The sequence below is a fragment of the Glandiceps talaboti genome, chromosome 14, assembly GCF_964340395.1.
Source record: "Glandiceps talaboti chromosome 14, keGlaTala1.1, whole genome shotgun sequence".
NCBI classification, from domain to species: domain Eukaryota; kingdom Metazoa; phylum Hemichordata; class Enteropneusta; family Spengelidae; genus Glandiceps; species Glandiceps talaboti.
This window is the reverse complement of record NC_135562.1, coordinates 11,772,395-11,796,349: the sequence shown is the minus strand read 5'-3', so window position 1 is coordinate 11,796,349 and position 23,955 is coordinate 11,772,395. Positions and strand designations below refer to the sequence as shown.

Below are 23,955 nucleotides of genomic sequence, written 5' to 3'. Positions count from 1 at the left end.
CGGTACATGAGATATTGCATCACTCGATCTATCTATCTATCACTGTAAGATGATAACACTTGATCTAATATAGTTTAGATACTATACCCCTGTCTCCTAATTTTCAATTTGCGTACAGTAAACATGACTCATCAAGTCTTACCGAGACCTGGTACGGTGTGATATGGTAGGGGTTGATTGTGGCCGCGTGAGTGATTTCAGAGACCGATATATAGCCAGTGGTACCAGTCAATCATTCAAACTAACTTATACAAGCATGATGATCGACAGGACGTTGCAGAGAGAAACCATACAAGATTGATATCTATAAAGAAAGTTTACTAGTATTTTGTACACTAGAATTTCATGATCATTCAGTCTGACTGTTTTCAAGATGGTACAAAAATCCTCAAGTCTTCAAGTGGGAAATGGCGATGCGAAACGCCGTGGAAATCATGATGACGATGATGATGATGTCGGAGGAAACGGCAATTATACAACATTAACGAATACTTGTGTGACGACAGAGACAACGATGAACAAATCTCAGGAAGCCGACGTTGTGGCCATGAAGAAGGAAATCGGTCTGTTTGCTGGTATTTGTGTCGTCATGGGAACGATTATTGGTTCTGGTATCTTTATATCACCCAAAGGTGTTCTAGAAAACAGTGGATCTGTCGGTATGTCTTTAATCGTATGGACTGTCTGTGGTGTTGTGGCGTTTCTTGGTTCCCTATGTTATGCAGAACTTGGTTCATCGTTTTCAAAATCTGGTGGAGATTATACTTACCTTAACGAAGCTTTCGGCAAAGAACTAGCATTTATGTATCTATGGGTGAATTTTAGTATTGTTTTACCAGGTAACATTGTTATCATTGCACAGACGTTTGCAATCTATGCCGTCGTACCCTTTTACGGTGACTGTGATCCTCCAAGATGGGCTGTTGTGTTGATATCTCAGGCTTGTATCAGTAAGTGATTAGACTGAATAACTAATTTGCATATTTCTTCTGTAGCTAGTTTTAGGCTTGACAATAGTTATGTGCAAAAGTTAGACAATATTTACAGCATAAAAATGCATACACACACAGAGAGAGACACACACACTCACACACGCACACGCACGCACGCGCACGCACGCACGCACGCACATACACACACACACACACACACACATACATACATACATACATACATACATACATACATACATACATACATACATACATACATACAATACAATACAATACATACATACATAATAAAATACCTTTCAGCGGTTCTGTTTGATACAACCACGCAGAAATCAATAACAATCAATACATGCTGCACTTTATATCTACTTCTAAGCAAGACCACGTCACCGCTATACACACTGAAATGGCTGGCTAATAGCGATAGAAGACACTACTGCTTTCTCCTTAGTATTCCGCCTCCCCTCTAGGCCTCCTCCACAACTCCTCCTCACCCTAATCCTTCCTCCCATCCATACTCCTATCCACCACCTCTACCCCTACTCCCCATCCACGTACCCCTCCTTGTCAATCAGACTGAATGGGGGGATTCTCCTCCTTCCTCTCCACTCTCCTACTCTACCATGCCCCCTCCATCCCCTCCCCCTCCTCATTTTCTACCACCCCCCCCCCTCTTCCAACTAATATTTGTTTATCTTCTTCCTAGTAATGGTATACGCCTGTAATATGATAACAGTCAACGGTTCAACCTGGGTGAATAACGTCTGCACGGTCGCCAAACTGTTAGGGCTAACAATCATTATATTTTCTGGCATTGTATTACTCGGACAGGGTAAGTCTCTAAAACAACAAATAGAATCGTAGATATGTTGACATTGTAATATTCATTTTCATTGGAATTTTACACAATGGGTGCCTCTGGATGTCTACAGGACCTGGAATAGAATTTGCTTCCTTGTAAATTATTTTATGAAGATTCGGATATGTCGTAAAAGACGGGCCTTTTTACGGCACCGTCCGAAACGTACTCGCCAATGGTGCACCATTCTCGCAAACCAGAGCTGTTATTTCTTCAGCGACACTGCGAAATATAATACCTATTGGCGGCGTGTCTAGGACGGTGCCGTAAAAGAGGCTGTGGTTTACGACGAAGATGGTGCTCTGGTTTGCGACAATATGTGTAGGGTTAACGTTGTTATGAGTGAGATTCGTCCGGGGTCTGATAGTAGATACGGAAACTGACATCAATTTAAAAAGACAATATAAAACTGTTCTTCCAATGCCTGTACATCTGGTGAGTAAACACCAATAACACAGGGACCATATGGAAAACAACCGAAATCATAACTACCTGAACTCCAGACACTCACACATGACCCCAAAAAAATAATCTACCTACCCTACCTATTCTAAAATTGAACGTAATCGGAGGCACACACTTTTTTGTTAGGCCTTAGGCCTAATAAACAGTTGTTTGGTTCCGGTTACCCGACCACACATAGTTTTTCATGCCGACCCTAAACTTTTTTTTTTTACATATTCGAGAAAAAAAATAAAATCGGTAAAATCGTGAAGTCTCGCAAGAAATAGTGGATGCGGAAACTGAAATCAACTTAAAAGGGAAATATAAAACTGTTCTTCCAATCTGTAATGGCTGTACATCTGGTGAGAAGAAACCAACAACACAGAGACCTTATGGAAACAACCAACATATAACTACCTGAACTAGACACACGCACATTTTTTATCTACCTACCCCACATATTCTAAAATTAAATGTAATCGGAACCACACAATTTTGTTTTAGATCTTAGAGAAAATAATAGTTTATTATGGGTCCAATACAGAGATAAAGTTTATAATGTTCGCAAGCAACTCTATAACTTGTAAACTATAGTATTCTTGCATATCCAGGATTGAATACCTTAGAATGCAAAATGACAAAATCTATCATTGTTATATTCATTGCCGCTTCACACTTAACAAAATTGATATCTATCCGCTATTTTTTTCAACAGGAAACACTCAGTACTTTAATTTTGATGGAGAAGGGACGGATCTTTTCCGGTTATCTCTTGCTTTCTATAGCGGTTTGTTTGCCTATACTGGTTGGTAAGATATTTTATAAAATATTTCATTGAATTTATCTTCTTCTTTTTTCATCTGGTATGTATATTTGTTAGTTGTAACCAAGTGATGATTTGATAAACTCGTAAACTCGAGTACTGAAACGGTTACTGTTTTCAAACACCATCGTCGTAAACACGACACCCCTATTTACGGCACCGACCAAGGCGCACCGTGATCTCGCAGTGTCGCGGAAGAAATAACAGCTGTGGTTTGCGAGAATACCGCAAACATAAGTACACATATGTACAAGTCACAAAAAACAAACTTATTTCGGATGTTGTTGTCATGCCCTATCCTTTTTGGGGGTTGATATATCAAAATAAAATTATACATACTTGAAAATGATATACTGTTCTTTTTTAATACTTAATAAATGATATTTTATTGATTCAGGACAAACTTAAATGCAATCACTGAAGAACTGAAAAATCCAACGCGAGATTTTCCAATAGCTCTCACAGTATCGATGATGTTGGTGACGGTTGTATACGTCATGACAAACGTCGCATATTTTACCGTCATGTCACCACAAGAATTGCTTGCGTCACCAGCTGTTGCTGTGGTGAGTGACAATTATTATAAGCTGTGTTATGAAAAATCCCTCGCAAATTAAAGTTCGTTATTAAGGTTTGATGGCAGCTTGATATGGTGTACATGTTCAATAGATCTAGGATGTTTTTAGATTTAGTTTCAATCTCTTTGAATATTTTCAGGTGTTTTTCTGATTTCTACTTCTCGGCATTCAACCGGCATACTTCTCAGACGGGAGTATCTATCCTCCCTTCCGTTGTGGAAACGGATAAGAAGAGCGCCCTCAACATGCTGTTCTTTCAGTCTACTCCATCCTAGCGTACATAAGCACCGCGGATGGTTTGAATTAATTGCAGTAAATGGCGTAATAATAATATTACCATGTGACAGCCTAGGGACTTCAAATTACAGCCTCGTTCAGGGCTCAGTTTAAACTCCAATAATACAATGTAGTTATTACACTAACAAGTAATTTAATTACTTTGCCAAACATTTCCTTTTTTGTCTTAGTTCCTCTACCTTTCAAATGTTTCTCTAACTTTTCACTGTTGAGTTATTTTTTACGATCGTTGTTTCGCTACTCTTACAGACATTTGGAAATAAAGTGTTAGGAAACTGGGCTTGGTTGATGCCGTTAGCTGTTGTTTTATCGACCTATGGTGCTATCAATGGAGCAGTCTTGGCTAATTCTAGGTAGAGTTGTCTATGCGAACTATTTGCAATCAATATGTGAAATTTCAGTAAAGTGGTTATAAAATAGTTCACATACGAATTTCGAAACTGTACTTATGAAGTAGACGGTAAGATACGTCGTGCCATTGCGCCCTCACCGGCGCCCTCACCGGCTACCTCAAGTTGGCAGATGTGTGAGGGCGCCCCGTCACGGCGTACCTTACAGACTACGTGTGAAGAAAAGCAAATAAAATTAAGTAGACCATTAAAGGGGAACAACCTGAGTTTATACGATTTTTACGTCATGTTTGCTGCATATTAAAAAGCTACATACTCGCCGTATTCTATTACTGAAGCAAATTAACCTATCACTGACGGAACCCAAACCTACTATAAAGTATCCGATGACGTAATTTATTATACGTATAACAAAATGTCGGGAAAATCCCTAATATGGAATCATCTGTTCTAACCATGCCAGAAAACAATTGTAATGTCATATAGAAGGTATGCATTGACATTAACATTAAACTAGAATATTAAATCGAGAATGTATACAACTATTTTCATTAGAGTAAAACGTTATAAACTCAGCTTCTGGAGATTCTGTGTTACAGTAAGTTTTGTAGAAAATTAGTTCGGTTACAAGTATTATTTTTGGATGTTAATAAATTGGGGGGGAATATTATGAGCAACGTATTTTAATTAAATTCGTTATATAACAATTAGTGATTAACTTGTTCTTTCAACTTCCCATAAAGTTGAATTTACTGTAAACAGTTGCTGAATGTCTATGTATATCTTAGAAAAAATAATCCTGGAGCAGTAATTTTGTCAACATGAACTTTAACCCTAACACTAATTGTTTCTATTAATCCAAGGCGTGTGTTTGTTGGTGCCAGGGATGGATTGTTTCCTAACCTTCTCGGAATGGTGCATATACGCTTCCTTACCCCAATGCCATCCTTGCTAGCTATGGTAAGACAATTGTACATAATGTGTAAGAATACGGACATTCAATCAACGAATGGCAGGAATGCTCTGAGAGAGAGAGAGAGAGAGAGAGAGAGAGAGAGAGAGAGAGAGAGAGAGAGAGAGAGAGAGAGAGAGAGAGAGAGAGAGAGAGAGAGAGAGAGAGAGAGAGAGAGAGAGAGCTTATTAAAACTTGTATAGGTTAGGTTATCGGTGGTAAATGGCTATGTGAATTTTTATTGCTTCAGATGTTATTATCCATCGTGTATTCGACATATGATGACGTAGACAGTTTGATAAATTATACGGGATTCGCCTATTGGCTGTTTGTGGCAATCACAATAACTGGTTTGATCTGGTTAAGATACAGACGACCAAAATTGCCCAGACCATTTAAGGTAAGTGCTGTTGTAGAATACAACAATTCACTTTTTATGCTAGAATGACACATATGGGATTTCACAAAGATGGAATTTAACCCCCGACCACTATAGAAAATGTAGTAGGCACTATATATCAAACACGTGATATGTCCAAATTATGACTTCGACTCCTTAATTCCTTTGTAGGTGCCGTTGGTGATCCCGATATTTTTCTCATTGTTTTGTTATTTTCTGGTATTCATATCAATTTTTGCATCGCCAAAAGAAGCAGTGATAGGTCTTGCCATTATCTTGACGGGAATCCCTGTCTATATCTATGGAGTCGTGTGGAGAAACAAACCAAGAAGACTTAAACATTTACTGAGTATGTCTACAATTTTCAACATTTTCGAACTACACTTAAGTCGTACTGTGTGTGTGTGTGTGTGTGTGTGTGTGTGTGTGTTTGTGTTTGTTTTTGTGCAGGCATACAGACAAACGAACAAAGGTGATTTTGAACGAAAAAAGAAGAAAGATTTGAGGGAACGAAAGAAAGAAAGAAAGAAAGAAAGAAAGAAAGAAAGAAAGAAAGAAAGAAAGAAAGAAAGAAAGAAAGAAAGAAAGAAAGAAAGAAAGAAAGAAAGAAAGTGAGACAGACAGACAGACGGACGGACGGACGGACAGAGACAGACAGACAGACAGACAGACAGACAGACAGACAGACAGACAGACAGACAGACAGACAGACAGACAGACAGACAGACAGACAGATAGAGAGAGAGAGAGAGAGAGAGAGAGAGAGAGAGAGAGAGAGAGGGAGAGAGAGAGAGAAATAAGGAAGGAAAGAAATAGTGTGTAGAGAATTAAAAAGAGAACATCACATAGACTGAGTTATTATGTCAATATTGCTTTAAAATTGAGACTTCCAAGCGTATACTTTTATGAATATATTCGTTTCTACTTATTACAGGGGAAGGGACAAAGAATTTACAGAAACTCATGCTAGTTGTGAAACAGGAAGTAGACACTTTCAACTGAACTCTGTACTTGAACTTCTGACAAGCACGCATTTGGAATCTTCCACCAGGTTAGGAAATCTGACGTTCGGGCAATATAGTGACTTGCCTCGCTTTTGTAGTCGAGTGAACTGAGGACCATTTCCATGTATGGCGAACGGAAGCCTTATGATATGAGATACTGATTGGAGGCTACATTCCGAATTGAAAGGAAGTGTGTAGATCATCGTCGCAAACCACGACCTGTTGTACGGCAACGTTCTTAACGAGCCTCCACTGTGACATTTCGAAATGTAGTGGTAGAAATAATAGCTCTGGTTTGCGAGAATGGTGTAGATGCGTAGTGTTCTTACACCGATTATCATGGGCATGGATTTAAACTATTTTATTGTGGCAATATAACAGATAATTTGACTTCGGGAGTACGGAACAGAGAACGTTACAAAAGACGTACCTAAATTTAGTTCCTATGACTAATCATGATTGTGTAAACCGTCGTTTTGATTTGCATTTGACGAGCGACGGACTATTTGCGATATTAACGTTACTTCGTGAATCTATCAGCTCACAAACACGTTTTAGTTGATCGGAAGTGCATGCGACTTTTCGTACAAAGAGTTGCTAAAAGCATTTGTGTAACTGAAATAACACATTAGTAGAGTACGCGTTAAAACTGTCAAAATATACTTTGAATTTATCAAAAAATTTCACAGTTATATGTCGTGCAATATTTTTTATACACGCTAATAAATCGACAATATCTAGTAAAATATTCGCTATATATTGTCTCTGTGTTATTTGTTTCATGGGGGTATCTCGTACACTGAATATTTTATAACTATGTGATATTCTATGCGTTGCCTATGTTGAAGGGATAGACTTTGATGTCTCTATCTCTATCAATTTGGCGTCCATATCCACAGAATGCGAACGTCGTGTCGGAGCTCGAGATTTCGGGAGGCAGCTGAAGGAGATTCCTGAAATAGAAATACTGAGATATATATGTGAGCGCTGATATAAATATTCTCTAGTGAAAAAAAAAAGATCCAGACCCAGAGATAAATGTAATACCATGGTGTATAATCATAAACCATGATGGCGATTAAACCATCAACGAGAAAAAATGACCTTAATAAGGTAAATTTACTCACGAGAATGCCCCAGGAAATATGATATCACTCGTCACGATCGACTCTGTATTTGTATCATATATTAGGAAGAAGGAAATATGGTCTTTGAGAATCTCCACGAAACAAGAGAGCAAAAAGAAAAATGTTGTCATTTTTGATTATCTGTAGTGGAATATTCAGTTAGCCACTGTGTTATACTGGAACCATAATTGTTATTTCCTAATCGAACATTCTTCTGTTTGTTATACCGAAATCCAAAATCTTTGTTATGAAAAAGAGCAACCAGAAAACGAAACGAAAGAAAACAAAAGAAATATGAGGAATTATATAATGTTCGTTGAGGGCGTTAGACGAAAACCGGAAGCGCGTCATGTGCTTGCTGTGGTAAAATCAGTAGACATACATACATACATACATACATAAATGACATGTCAACAAAGCCCAGCGCTGACCTGTGTTAAAACGATTTGAAATGCTTGCTATTGTTGCTATCAAGTTGTTACTTTTTGTGCTTTCAAGTGGTGTAGAGTCATTAAGTAAGTGGTAAACTTTATTTCTCTGTTGATATAGACGATCTGATCTAAAATTGTTCTTTTTGCCGTCCATGTCATAGACACTCGAATCAATGGTGTACGTGTATTAAATGCCTGGCCATGTTATGAACCAGACATACATATGTAATTAATGCATGAAGTGACAATGACTTTGATATTGGTTGTCACTGTGTAAATGTTTGACTGTGCCGTGATCGATTCATTTCTTGGCCTTCCGAGTCACGATCGCAACTATTATAATGATTAACGATGAACCATTGAGAGAGTTGGTAGAGTTACGTAAACGACAACGGAAACATGTATTCGCTTTCACGCTACTAAAAAGCTGTTCTTTCTTACAGTTTTAGAACGCCCTGATCTACGCTTGTCCGGCGGAAACAACCCGTTTGAAGGTCGAATTGAAATACTTCATGATGGAGAATGGAGCCGACTTTGTTTCTCAGGTTGGAGTATAGAGCCCGCCGATGTCGTGTGTAGATATCTGGGTGAGTCATCTTCAGTACAATTTACAGACACGGTGTTAAAGTGGACAATAATATTATAATGCCATGTGTATTTACATGAGAATAGTGCACACGTAATTATCATATAGGCAATAAAAACACCTTATTTGGGGTTCCTTTCTACAGTGCGTGTACATGTATATTGTGTTTATACGTATTTTGTCATAGTTTTTAATGGTTCTCTCGCAGTATTGTACTTACTGAATGAATCGCCATTCACAACTAACTGAGCCCAAACCTAGTATTAAGATATAACTCATAAACAATCCGATGACGTAATGTATCATACTTATCAAAAGGTGTTCAGGAAACCCCTTCTATGCCATCAACTGTTCTAACAATGCCAGAAAGACAATCATCATGTCATAGAAGACATGCATTGACACTAATATTATACTGGAATGTGGCTTTATTTTAAGTATTTTCACTTTAATAATGAGTAAAAAGCTTATTATTGTAAACTCAGTTTGTGACACTTAACCTCTAAAAAGAGTGAAATAATAGTTAATATGGTAAGAATATACTTCCATACTCATCAGAAATTTATGCTAACGTTTAATAGCTTCAAAGAAATCAAGACATCCATGGACATTTTTATAGCTGATATAAAATACTGATGTCATTAATGTGTTCATTCTGGGCCATTATATTGTTTCTTGGAATAAGGGATGTGTTTCCTGTTGGCAGTTTTACAGCAGCTTCTGTTGTGTGGTAATGATCAGATTGCCACTTAAAATACTAAGTGGCAATACCCATGAGATAATTAATTGTGATGAACATGAACAAAGTTGGTGGAGGGCCTATGACAGGAAACGGAATGATATTAAACTTTTTAATTTTGACAAATTACAGCTTGATGAAATGACAACATTTCCTTTGACCAATTTAAGAAAAAAATGTAATCCACCACGTGAAACTGGCTGATGTCATGAAATATTAGATTTAATCTAAAATAAACAATAAATGCTGCAGTGCTCCAAAAATATGGAAGAAAACAAACAGTTGCTGATAGTAGTCAGTAAAAAGTCAAAAAGTCAAAAGATGAAGAAAGACTTTGAGAAGTAAGAGATTAATGTAAAGTAATAAACCATTATTAATGGTCTACTGGTTCTAATCTATGTAACTAATATGGGTAGATTACTCAGAGGAACTTCCTTTAACTACTAGTACTTCACAGCTGATAGAGTCATATGCCAGAAACTATCAACTGCATTCACTCACTCACATAGACACGTTTCAGTGTCTGTACTAAAACCTGTGATGATTAAAATGATGTCATGCAGAAGATGTGTATCTGTAAGTCAATACGTAGATCCTGACTGGCCAACCTACTGAATGACTGCCAGACTACCGAAATGGTGGGAATCTAAATTCACCCCCCCTCCCCCATTCGCCCGGGATTCTGCTATTCTGCTGTCTCCAAAGCCACAGCTAGACTCTAGCCTATGACTAAAATGATCACTATAATTTTTATTGTTGTAATTATTGTTGCCATGGTAGCCAACTGATATATAGAGAATTTTTTTATCACTTTGACCTTTGACATACAGGTTGTCATTGCATTGTGAACTATTAAACTGTGTGTCAACAGTTGATATGGCCTTGAAAGTATAATATTTTACAAGTTCTAATTAAACACAAGAAGCTGTATTATGAAGCTTGCACATATCATCTCAGATTATAAGATGTATTTGTACAAAATATGTAGATATCTGACATGTTGATTGTTACATGTTTGTAGATGAGATGACTCAATTATTGTCAAGTAGTGTGGGTGTTTTGACTATGTAGTGTAGTTTATGTAGTGTAGTGTAGTATCATATAATGTGGCGTGGTGTAGTGTGGTGTAGTTTGTGTAAATTATGTAGTGTAGTGTGGTGTCAATGCTGTGTAATTTACATAGTAAATATAGTAATATACATGTAATGTATAATATAATGTGATGTAGTGTAGGATAGTGTAGTGTTGTGTAGTGTGATGTAATGTAATGTAGTGTAGTGTAGTCTAGTGTAGTGTAATGGCAAGTCTGTGGATACTATGTTTATTGACGTCACATGATTGAATTGTGTGAACTTAATTTGTCTACCCTTTTAAATTCAAATGGCAAACCTATATCATATGTACAGTAATATGAGACTAGTGCATATATCATGTGTATGAATTATAATATAATATAATACCAATGTCTCCTGCTGAGACAATATAAGTCTAGCCAGATTTGGTAGAGATTCAACCAAACCAACAAATTTACTTGGAAATCTTGTATGAAAAATTAGACTGATGAATACCTATTTTTCTTGGAGTTTATACTGTAGTAATTGCAATCACTGTTACCACTTTTAATGTGTTGCTAAGAAATGATGCTTATGATATAATACTTTTAGGATAATTTTTAATAAAGAATTGAGTAATTGATACAAAAGCCTATGCCAGTACTTTTAAAGCAAATGTACTATAATATTTCAGATAATGATTAATGAGGATGATATTTAAAAAAGAGAGAAAATATGTGAATATTGATTTTATGTGTTTTGTTTCTTTACTAGGTATTGAGACAGGGGCCATGTCAGTATGGACAGATCCACCAGATGAAAATGATATCCCTAAACTCAAGGGTGTATTAGTCCCCAATCAGTGTGACAGCCCTAGAGATTGTTCGAATCTTGACGAGACAACAAGTAATTGTGATATTATTGGAGTCCGATGTAACTGTAAGTTGACAGACACATGATACCTATGCTGTCTTCTCATAATTTTATCACCAAAAACGGTTTAACTTGTTTATTGGCACAATAGCATTTGTATTTGAGGATCAGCTAGTAATATGCATGGCTTGTGAAGGATGGAAAAAATGACGATCTGAAAGTGCAAACACCCATGATGTAATGATATAACAGAACTCCATAATGCATGTGTACAAGTGTGGTGTACTTGGGGTACTTGAACAAATGTTTGCAGTGTTCTAGGCAGCCATACTTTCATGAGGGTAGTGAGTGAAAGTGCAGCAGAAAATGCTGCAAGTGCAAGTGCAAATACCCCTTACTACCCACACTGGAACTCATGCAGAATAGCATTCTGTTATTATTACATACATATGGTTATCTGAAACAGTAAATTTCCATAAAAATGATACCATGTGACCACACTGCTCTCATTTGCATATAATTTCCTGGCCTGACAGTGCTGTTCATCAGAATGTATAAGCAAGTATGTTGAGCCAGATAGCCAATAGTCGATTTTCCGATTCCAAGATGCATTGTGCTAGAGGATGGCTTTTATTTTGTTACATTTAGTCTTGTTTTGTCTTTATTACATTTGAACTGACATTTTCGTCAGGAAATGATGGTAAGACATGTTGACCTCTTTGATTATGAGTGATTTTATTGAACAAAGATTAAATGCTGTCAATGATAGAGGGATTTTATGGGTGAACCCAGGGTATGGTCAGGTGACAACAATTCCCCCTCCCCCTCCGTAGCATGCACAAACCCTTTAATGTGTACACAATGAATACATGGCGTTGTATGGAGATGTGCAGTGCATCTTGGAACCAACAACTGGTCTATTCTCAGAGCTAGGACTACTACTCTCAAGGAATTTTCGTAAATTTATTACATATTATCACCGATTCTACAATAGTTATATATTTTGAAAGTGGTAGGAGTTTTTTGTAGTGGTTCCAAACTCTAAATAATTTACTTAGTATATTTCAGCTACATGTAAAACACTTGGTCTTCTTCAGTTGTTATTATATACGGGTCAATGACATAGATGTGTCAGATGACCACAGGAGGGCGCTGTATTATTATACTGGTATTTCCATCCCTCTTATTCATGTTATGATGTGATGGGCATTGCTGTTCAATCTTGATATCTACTTTGAATTGATGTGTGATCCTCACACGTCATTGAATGGTACACAGTAACATATGAAGAAGTCTTGAGTGATTTAGTTGGAATATACTAGTTAGTAGTCTGTAAAGTACGCCATGACGGGGCGCCCTCAAACATCAGGCAACCCCGAACAGAGGAGGCCGGTGAGGGCGAAACGTCACGACGTATCTTACAGTCTAACTATTTAGTAGTAGGTAAATTATCTACACTCTGTGTTCAAAACTACCACAAACTATGATTCCAGAGTAAAGGATGTAATGTTAGATCGTTATTCTTGTGACAGGATGTGAAAATGTTAACTTCCCATGATGTAATGATTTGCAGGATGTTCAGCTTCATTATACTTGGTTATATAAATCCTGCTAGCATGAAGAGAACATAATGCTTATTGATGAATGCAAATAACAAATATAATTATGTTATTTATTTCTTACACTAGTTCCCGGCTACCTTGGATGTTTTGATGAGAATGACTTTGATAGTTCCAAGAAATGCTTTGACATAAATCAGGGTATACCAAGTCGTAGATGCTACGTTGATATTGATTCCTGTATCAGGTATTGTACATCATCTGGATTATACATGTATGCTGGTGTAACCAATGGAAATCAGTGTCGGTGTCAAAGTAGCACTTCATTACAATCTGATCAGAGTGAGTCAAACGGTACGTGTAACAGGGACTGCAAGAGAGACGATTCACAGAAATGTGGTGACTATGCGTATATTGGAGTCTACTCAAGTAAGTGAAATGAACTTTCAGTTTCTGCGTTAGCCATAGATCCATAAAAGTAATGATGTATTAAACTGAACACAGCTTTGTAGAACGTGAAGAAATGAACCATCTAGTTAGCCAGTCTGTCACACTTAATGATAATCCACCAATGGATAGTCCAGATGTACATGTACCCGTTGTATCGAATCATCTCTTCACCCTGTCTCGCTCAAAGAGAAATCAAGAACCAAAAGATGTTCATGAAATTGCGTAAAACTGATCAAATGATGTAGATAGTGTATAAGTAGCATCCTGAGCAGACAAATATACCATATTTGGACATTAGCCAATTGCCCCAACAAACACTAACTTATCATCTGGCAAGATTGATTAGCAGAAAATGAGTTCAAAAACAGGTTGAGTCTTACACTAGTTTGACACCTCAGTGGGGGTTTCAAAAACACTTTTCTCGTAATTTGTTTTCGTGAAACTGTCAATCTAAGTTGTCAAATGTCAAAACAGTAGCAAAACTATCAAATAAGTCTAAAGGTAACATAACTCCCAACCCATCCCCCACCCCCACCTTTCAGGGCAGTGACACTGCCAATAATTAACAATTTTACTCGCCAAAGTACTCCTATAAGATATTATCCCATGTTTAGCTCAATGAGGTCCTAAGTTGAAAGCGCCCCCCCCCCCCCCCCCACACACACACACTGTTGTCTGGATGCCAACGTGGTATCCAATCATAACGAGATCTTGAGAGTCAATGAAGGATAGTACTGAACTACCTACACAGTCATCATTATCATGTCTTTGTTAATTAAAGTATGGCACCTGAAAAAGCTAGATCTTTGACAGGTGTGAAATATCAGAGTTTGTATGATAGCATAATCCTGTGTGTGTGTGTGTGTGTGTGTGTGTGTGTGTGTGTGTGTGTGTGTGAGCGTGCGTGCATGTGTGCTTGTGTGTGTGTGTGTGTTTGTGCACATGCACGTCATTGTTTATCCATTTTGGAGAACATAAGTTTTCTATTTCTAAATTTGAACAATTTTTACAGATATATGTTTTTCTTTTTTATTATCTGTTTAGCTTCTCTCGGAGCATGTGGTGGTACTTTTTCATCACTAGAGGGCAGTATAACATCACCAAGATTCCCTGATCAGTTTGCTTCAGACCAAGAGTGTGAATGGACAATTACTGTACCATCCAATTATGAGATATTGTTGTCAGTCGTGATGTTTGAGCTAGATTATGATAGAGATAACGACATCAAAATTGAATATAGGGAACCTGGTGCTCTAGAAGAAGTAATTAGACTCCCTGGATCTAACAAAATTGAACTACCTTATCACATTGAAATACCAGCCAATATTGTGGAAGTGATTTTTAGATCTGAGGGGTCACAAGGTGAAGGATTTGTGATTAATTATGAAGGCAAGTATATGAGAAATGTCAAATGAGTCCCATATGATATATTTTTGCTTTTGTGAATTTTAAGAAATTACCCTTATTCTTACAGGCCAGGGTTTCAATCCAGAATCATCACACTAATGTTACAACTGCCAACATCAGACCGCGGACAAATGGAACCTGTTACAAACATGGAAAGTAAAGAAATGATTAATAACACTTAACTCAGCAGAGACTTGGAACAGCAGAGGCTTGTATAGTCTTGCTGCTAGACGTTCGGGCTTTCTTTCGATACTATAAGCAAACGAAGTTCGCAGTGAGGGCTTGCCTGAACCATCCTCAATAGTGATGTTCGATCGTGTGTCATATTCTATCGGAAGAACATCCAAGGTCTAGCAGATAGACTAAGGCTTGTATTACACACCATGATTTGATAAGAAAAGTTTTATGGCCTCCTTATGTGTGCATGAAATGCCAGGGGAACTGGAAATTTGTTTGTGAATGTAAATTCCAATGTAAAGTGGTTATAAAACTTCTTGTGAAATGATATTTCCAACATGCTGTGCCAAGTGTTATTAATCCAAGTCAGTTGTTTACTTTCCCTGTTTGTAAAAGGTTCTGTTTGTCCGCGGTCTGATATCAGCAGTTGTATCTTACCAGTGAAGCTATAAGGATAACATAGGATCAATCTGTTCTTCTGGACCAACCTTTTTCTAATTTTCTGTCCATTTTCTACCTGAGAACTACATGTATTTTCACAGATTTTCCCTATTTTCTTGTCTCCCTAACAAGCGTTGGTAAATGTTTCTGAAAATGAAAAGTTTAACCACATAGTTATTCGCAATACATTGGTTATCACTGATATTCCCCTTCCCATATGTTACTGAGGTTTAGGATTATTGTAACACTTTCTTTTAATTTTAAACACATTGTAGCTATCCCAATAGCCACAGCAATCCCAACAACTACAAGAAAAATGACAACAGAAAGAAGCACAGAAAGTGGTGATGTCACAACCAAAAGTATGGATGGGTACACAAGACCTAATGACATCACCACTATCAGTGGTGACAGGAGCACAAGAAGTAATGTAGTCACCGATATGTATGTTATGATAACTGACACTGATCAAAGTACGATCACAGATGTTGGCAATGAAAATACAATGGGTATGAACAAAGGTGTGGACACAGGTATGCAACAGTGTTGAGTACATTTATTTATTTGTGTTTTTCAATTTGTTTTGATTGGACAAGAACTCGACATAGCTATGGTCAAATATTGATACACCAGTAGTAAAACTGTCAGGAATGAGAATATAGCATTGTTCTGGGTATACAAAACAAGTTTATCATCAACCCCAGCCCAGAGCACTTGTACATGTATATGTGTAAAGAAATTGTGTCGCAATGTAGAGTTTCAGTAGCTAACATGAGCTATAACAACACTTATGTCTTATGGGATATGGGATACAGAGAATGTCATCATTGAGGGTGCACAAGACTACCCAGCAAATTGCAAATTGTTTAATTCCAGTCACAGTTTGAAGCCGATTTACCTGTACATTTCCTGTATGCCCCTTGTTAATTCATACTCAAATATGTCTAACTACATTTATTAAATTGAATATGCATATTTTTTTCATGAATTTTAACTGTCACCCTAGTGTGGTCAACAACCTTAAAAGGCCAACTTAAACTGTAAATTTAGTTGGGCTGATGCATAATATGAAGATGATGCCATCAAAGCATGCATGGATATTAACACTTTGGTAGAATTGTTCAATCATGGTGTGCACTTGAGTAAGCACATTGCAGGTTTCAGTTCCCTGGCTTTGTTTGATTCAACCATGTAGAAGCCAATGAGTGAACAGTAATCTGCTACAATGCGCTTTAAAACATTATACCTTATTCAGCTTGTGTCACAAATTATTATAACCCAAATATCTATCATTCATACATAGTCCTTTCTACTTCCTTTCTTAAGCTCTGACATTGATTGACTTTGTGCGAGACACAAAGATATGCAACAACCAAGTATTTGTTCCAAAAAGTTAACTAAGTTGTATGTAAACTTAAATGGATGTCAAGCCTGGGGTTGTATATCTTATTTTATGTATAAAATGTAAATAATCATAAGTGAAATAAAGCTAACCCTTATGTTTTATTCCTTATTTTATTTATACAACTTTTTTTCTTCAGGTTTGATAGCAGGGATTGTAATTGCACTACTTCTGGCCGTAGTTGTTATTATAATTGTTGTAGTGTGTGTTCGCAGAAGGTAAGAATAATTTATGATTATTTCCAATGGACTTCAGGCATTTGAATGAATGATAATGTAATGGTCCCTAGTACATGTAGTTAAGTTTAGGTGCTAAGGTTGATAAAGCCTGTTTATAGTGGTAGTGGTACTCTGTTTATCGCTCTTACCACGGTTGTATTGAGAATGTGAAAACTTGGCTAATTATGCCAACATCATTTTTTAGCTCCCATATGGGAAGTAATGTTGTGGTGATGTCTGTCTGCCAGTCTCTCTGTCTGTGTGTCTGTGCAGAAATTTTCTACAACTGATCTCATAAAGTACTGAAGCGAATGTTTTGCAATTTACTATGTGGCATTGTTGGGCTGTAACTTAGGGCTAATTAGTTTTGGGTGGGCGTGGCTTGCATAATTAATGATAATTTCTATAATTAATGACACATAGTGAAGCCCTTTTAATAGTACTACCCAGTCCGGCCTCATCAGTCTTTGTATCTCGCTTGTATTTGATCTTGAGGCAGACTTTGGACTTGAAGGAAATTACACTGTTATGTAATAGTGTATATATAGTTCACTATAAGTACCCCAGGAAAATACTAAAATTATATCTCTGAAAGGGAACGTTTTTTAGTTTACTTCTAGTAGATCCTTCTCTCAGCCAAACCATAGATGTTGGATCTCTCTAATGTCTTTGGTCAAACTAATTTACTGATGTATTCATTTATTTTCTTCTGCTGTGTCAAATAATTATTAACATAATTGTAAATAAATTTGCTAACATCAGTTATTGCAATATTGAATTTATATTTTTGTGCATATCCGTTTTTAGGAAATCTGAGAAAACTAAAGGACCAGATGGAATGTATCAGACTCCCGAGACAATATCACAGGCTCGAGTAGATAATGCTATGTATGGGAATACCACTAGTAATGATCACGGCAATTACTTCACAAACGGTGAACCAACCTATGCAGAAATTGATGGCCAAAGACCTAGTCTTTCAACCAATCCCAAGTATCTACATCTTAGTACTTTTGATGCAACAGCTGCTTCACCAGAAACTTCTCCAATTTACCAAGACACTGACATGTCATCACCATCTTACCAAGACTTTGGTGGTGCCGCACCTCCTAATTCACCACCACACTACTTCACTCTTGAGAGAGATAAAGATACAAAGGGTCACACCTCTCCAACTAAGAATGGCCATACACCAGCACCTGGAGGTGTTTATTTAGGACTAGAGAATCTTGCACCATCTGAATATATGCATCTACAACATGATAATGCAGAAGACAACGTACCTCCTGTCACGTCACCAAAATATTACACACTTGAAAAGTCCAAGAGTCCTGATCAATATGCAGTTCCTGAGTCACCTAAACACAAATATTTCACTCTTGAAAAGACACCACGTGGCAAAACGGCCGGAGATGATGCGGTACCACCAGGTGATTATGAAGATGATATTGGAAATTTTAGCCCTCCATCAAGTGCAGGCCCATATACTGATATAGGAAATCTAAGTCCCCCTCAAAGTGCAGGCCCTTACACAGATCTACAAGACATTCCGCAATCACAATATCAGACACTTTCTAAGGATTCAGGGGAATCAAATGAACACAAGTCAAGCCTCCGTCCTGGATTTGTTGACAATATAGCCTATGATTCTATTGATAACCAAACAAAACTGGAAGAACCAGAGGAATACGAATACCTGCCTTAATACATTTATAAAAAAAAAAATTTCAAGCCGTCTTATGTACCTAAATACAAAAATGTAAATATCTGAAAACCATGTATCAAGTAACCAGATACATGTTTGCAAGCCCTGTATCAAGTAATGTGGTATGTACATAATTCAAAGATACTGATGACCACTCACTGTAGTAATATCAAACATAGATTGTCATTGGTTTAAAGGAAGATAAAGTTGTCTAACATAGATTCTCATTCATTAACTAAAAGGTAGGTAAAGTTGTCTGTGATAGATTGTCACTGTCTAAAGGTAGATAAAGTTGTCCAGCATTGTTTGATTCTCATTGGGCAAACAAAAGATGACATTGTCCAAGATAGATTCTCATTAGTCTATGACCAGATGAAGTTGTCCAAGATAGATTCTCATTGGTTTATGACCAGATGAAGTTGTCCAAAATAGATTCTCATTGGTGTAATAGGTAGATGAAATTTTATGACCATTATATAATGAAGATTCAGTAGAATTGTATCAGGAATACTTGCATAGGTATAGAATAATGTATCACAGTCAGAATTAAAACTGCTCCTCATACAGTCCTTGTAATAGGGAACTTGCAAACCCGCCATGTTGAATGTTGCATCATGGGAAATGTGATAATAAATACTAATCAATTAGTATTGTAAACAATAATGTTACATTGTGTGTAACCACAAATGATCAATTCATAGTCACCCTGACAATGGTAGGAGGTTTATTTTATTAGTAGCTCCTTATTAGGTATTACGATAACCACATATAATCCCATAGTCCTTTGTGTCTGAGCATGCTCAGTCTGGATTGCAAGTTTCCTATTGCCATGACTCAGCAAGTGTAAAATATAAACAAGACTTTTGAGAACTTTACCTGTAATATTGTCAACATGTAAATGTTGAGAAATTGTTCAAGTGAAAGACAGATGTATAGGGTGCCAGGTATGTCTTGTAGAGAGGAAAACAATTGGTATTTTTCAATTTTTCTAATTCAGGGACATTTTTGTAGTTTCCAGTAACACTTCATTAGTATATATATATTTTTTAGATTTCCTGTTTGGACCATTTTAAGAAGCACATGACTAGCAAAGTGTGATGTGTGTTACCGCTTTGTTTATTTCTCTTTCAAACTCTATGTATATAAATGTACAGTGTATTTACATTTCAGTAGGAGTGTTCCATGATATATATATGTTTTGTATTGCATGCACCATGGTTATTGACACTTAAAAGCTGTTAGGGACGATCGTATAATGTCGCACAAGCTCAAAAAACAAACATCGTTCGCTTAAGTCAACCCCCCCCCCTCACCCTAAACGAGCGTTCACAAGTGTGACATCAAATGTTTATATATATGATTAAAACATGATTGTAAACACATTAAAATACTACCAGAAATCCAGCACCATATCTCACATTAGAAGTAATTTTTATCAACTTATCATCTCAGTAGTAAATAAATGCAATGCTTATGAAGGACTGAAAGTTTTGCATCGAAATTTGGTTAGAAGTGTGGAAATGAAGTTCAGCCATTGCATTAACGCCAGACCCCCCACCCCATAACAAATGAAGTTCGCGTATTGAGCTTGTGTGAAATTGTGTGATCATCTCTTGCCAGTTATAAGTTAAAGTTGGGAATTGACAAATTTATTTTTAAAGTCAGCAAATCAGGAGGAAAGACCAACCTTATAAGTAAATATGTCTAACTTTATTGTCCCACCACATGACATTATTTTGTTACAATGTAGCCAAGGTTTACAATTAAAATCACAAACCTGAAACAAACATTGCCTGGCCTGACAAAAATCTAAGTTACTAACACTACATTTTATCATCTGGTCTGACAAAAATCTTACTAACACTACATTTTATCATCTGGCTCCAAAAAATCTTACTAACACTACATTTTATCGTCTAGCTAGACAAAAATCTTACACTACATTTTATCGTCTGGCTCAAAAAAATCTTACCCACACTACATTTTATCGTCTAGCTAGACAAAAATCTTACACTACATTTTATCGTCTGGCTCAAATATTTTTGCTAACACTACATTTTATTGTCTGGCTAGACAAAATCTTACTAACACTACTGCAGTACATTTTATCGTCTGGCTTGACAAAAATCTTACTAACACTACATTTTATCACCTGACTTAAAAATAAATCTTACCAGCAGAGAAGTTTGTTTACTAAAACTACATTTTATAATCTGACTCAACAAAACTCCTACCAACAGAGAAGTTTGTTGAGCCAGACAATAAAATGTAGCAATGTTAGTAAGCTTTGTGTCAAGCCAGACGACGTTTTGTTTCAGGTTTCTTGATTATAAGTGAAATTTTTAAAAGAAAAGTTCTGGTGATAATATTGTCACTGTAAGCACCATGTGTGTCTATATTTACATTGAGTTATCCTACTTTTGGTATTTGAAACTCATACATCATGTAGAACAGTTTTATATTGAGTTATCATACTTTGGGCATTTCAAACTCGTACAGCATGTAGAACAGTTTTATATTGAGTTATCATACTTTGGGCATTTCAAACTCGTACATCATGTAGAACAGTTTTATATTTTCATAGCGGTCTATACCGTCTTTTCATATTCAGTGTTCATTTAATGTATTCCTGTTTTGCCATATATTGTCCTATGATGGACACTTGCCTGAAACAAAATATTTTTAGTCGTATTTATAACTTAACAAAATACTAGCCAAATACAAATTGTGTTTTTGTATATAGTGCCTTTAACTTAACCATTAAGTGTCTTTTCACTAGATGTAAAAGGACAGAAGTCTAATACAAGTACAAAACAATAGACTCAATAGGCCATTTTTATGACCTGTGACCTCTTGTGTGATATTAGAATTTGCATATTTGCCATTCATGTGAACTGCTATCCTGTTTAACTGTGTCCATAAAACTCACTTTATATCTGCGAAAATACTAATATATTAAAATTGTAATGTCTTATAGTATTTTGTATGTAACTTTTTAACAATAAAATATAAGAAATAACTGTGTATATTGTATTGTAATTTATTTTGACTGAAACATGACTAGTAGTATAATAAAATTAAATACATCCTTTTCATAACTTGAAAGGTTTGACACAAAAATTGCCAAGTTGATTATTATAGAATTATTATTACATGACATGAGAGCATAACATTTTTCTATAGTAGGTTGTCTATGACCACTTTGGTAAGTATTTTTCCCTTAGATTGTGGTACAGGGGGTCAAACTGACTACAAGGAGAATTCTCAAGGAGTTCGTCTATTGCTATCCTTCATCAAATCTTCCCAATCTCACTTTAAAAACCATATTGACGTTCAGACTTTATACCTGAAATTTTCACCAGATATATATATATATGGAAGACAAAAATAAGTAGTGACTGGTAATTACTCATTTAAAAATGTCTTGTGGTACATGAACACATTGTACCAGTCTGGTAATTAGTAAATATAAGTAGTTACTGAAATGCCTTCTTGTACATGAACACAATGTACCAGTCTGGTAATTAGTAAAAAATAAGTAGTGACTAAAATGTCTTCTTGTACATGAACACTATGTACCAGTCTGATAATTAGTAAAAATAAGTAGTGACTAAAATACCTTCTTGTACATGACCTCAATGTACCAGTCTGGTAATTAATAGAAATAAGTAGTGACTAAAATGTCTCAAGTTCTTGTACATGTACACAGTGTACCAGTCTGGCTGTTAGCTACTCTGTATCATTGCTGTCGGAGCTTGTTTAGTCCAATACCTTTTTGTAATTAGGAAAAGTTAGTCTGTGAGAACTATCTGAATACTAAAATCACTAGATTTTGTAGTAGCAAAATAGCACATACTTTCATGCATTAAAATAGTCATTTACCAGAGACAGTATGAATTAAGACAAGCACTTAGACTAATAGAATTGTACACTGAATTTTGATATTTGGATGATATCACATTCCAGGTGATATGCATTGGCAGGTTATGTTACTATGACTTTTAACAAATTTTACGAATATAGAAAATTTACCAGTAAGTTAGGGGGTATCTTTACATAGTTTCCACATCCTCAAGTCTAGATGCTAATATGGTATCAATTCTTACCACCGTCTAGCTTGATGAGAAATTAATCATGAACCAAAAGTTGTTCATGCTAATGAGTAAATCCTGACCTGTTAGAATGATGTACACAATGTATAAGTAGTATCCTGGGCAGACAAATATATAATATTTTGTTTTAACATTACAAACTTGTTATAGGTTAGAATTCTGTGATTGATTAATGGAGAAATGATGTTAATGACTGCGTGATTGGCTGTGGTTGAATTTGAAATTTCATCTCATGACCTCATTGAGCTAGATGTGAAGTGAGATCTTTATATTCAATGCCATGGATAGCATCTACTGTAGTTGAATGTTCTATTCTGGATCAAGCATTACCACTGAAACATGTCAGGCGTTACCAAATGTCAGTTACACAGGGAGGGGTGTAAAATCTCAAAGTATACAGCAAAGACTCTCACACAACTGGAAGGAGACTCTATTCATTTATTCAACATGAACTTAAAATCCACTAACAATTCACTCACAAACAAAACTATTTAAAACTCAGGAGCAAGGATCTCTAACTCCTTCCTAGATTAATGAGATGCTTCTCATTGTATGGTATTTGTCATATGACTATTGAAAGTATTATGGTTGGATCCACATAGGAATATAACATGTATATATATATAATTATATATATGTATGTATGTATGTATGTATGTATTTATGTATGTTTGTGTGTATGTATGTATGTATGTATGTATGTATGTATGTATGTATGTATGTTTGTTTGTATGTATGTATGTATGTATGTATGCGTGTATGCATGTATGTATGGTATGTATGTATGCATGTATGTAATGTATGTATGCATGTATGTATGTATGTATGTATGTATGTATGTAATATATTTGTGTATGTGTGTGTGTGTGTGTGTATATATATATATATATATATATATATATATATATATATATATATATATATATATATATATATATATAGTTTATAAACTTTTTATTCAAGTGAAATCATTTTCATAAAACATCAATTTAGCTATTCTAGTATAATGTTACTGT

At 36.0% G+C, this 23,955-nt stretch overlaps 3 protein-coding genes across 3 annotated transcripts; all 3 read left to right on the top strand.

The window, feature by feature from the left end:
• Window positions 1–514: 514 nt before the first annotated feature.
• LOC144445263 (large neutral amino acids transporter small subunit 1-like) lies at window positions 515–6,658 on the top strand. Its single transcript, XM_078134806.1, has 9 exons — window positions 515–950; window positions 1,660–1,785; window positions 2,972–3,065; window positions 3,477–3,645; window positions 4,204–4,307; window positions 5,168–5,264; window positions 5,507–5,656; window positions 5,828–6,005; window positions 6,591–6,658. Exons 1-9 carry the CDS (start codon window positions 515–517, stop codon window positions 6,656–6,658), a joined length of 1,422 nt encoding a protein of 473 aa, XP_077990932.1.
• A 1,520-nt stretch (window positions 6,659–8,178) lies between these two features.
• On the top strand, window positions 8,179–14,892 carry LOC144445262 (kremen protein 1-like). Its single transcript, XM_078134804.1, has 5 exons — window positions 8,179–8,302; window positions 8,662–8,805; window positions 11,370–11,534; window positions 13,157–13,456; window positions 14,522–14,892. The coding sequence occupies exons 1-5, from the start codon at window positions 8,239–8,241 to the stop codon at window positions 14,890–14,892; spliced, it is 1,044 nt and encodes a 347-aa protein (XP_077990930.1). The 5' UTR covers window positions 8,179–8,238.
• An 897-nt stretch (window positions 14,893–15,789) lies between these two features.
• Window positions 15,790–19,880, top strand: LOC144445616 (uncharacterized). The gene is made up of 3 exons (XM_078135232.1): window positions 15,790–16,035; window positions 17,044–17,122; window positions 17,930–19,880. Exons 1-3 carry the CDS (start codon window positions 15,819–15,821, stop codon window positions 18,825–18,827), a joined length of 1,194 nt encoding a protein of 397 aa, XP_077991358.1. The 5' UTR covers window positions 15,790–15,818; the 3' UTR covers window positions 18,828–19,880.
• Window positions 19,881–23,955: the final 4,075 nt, after the last annotated feature.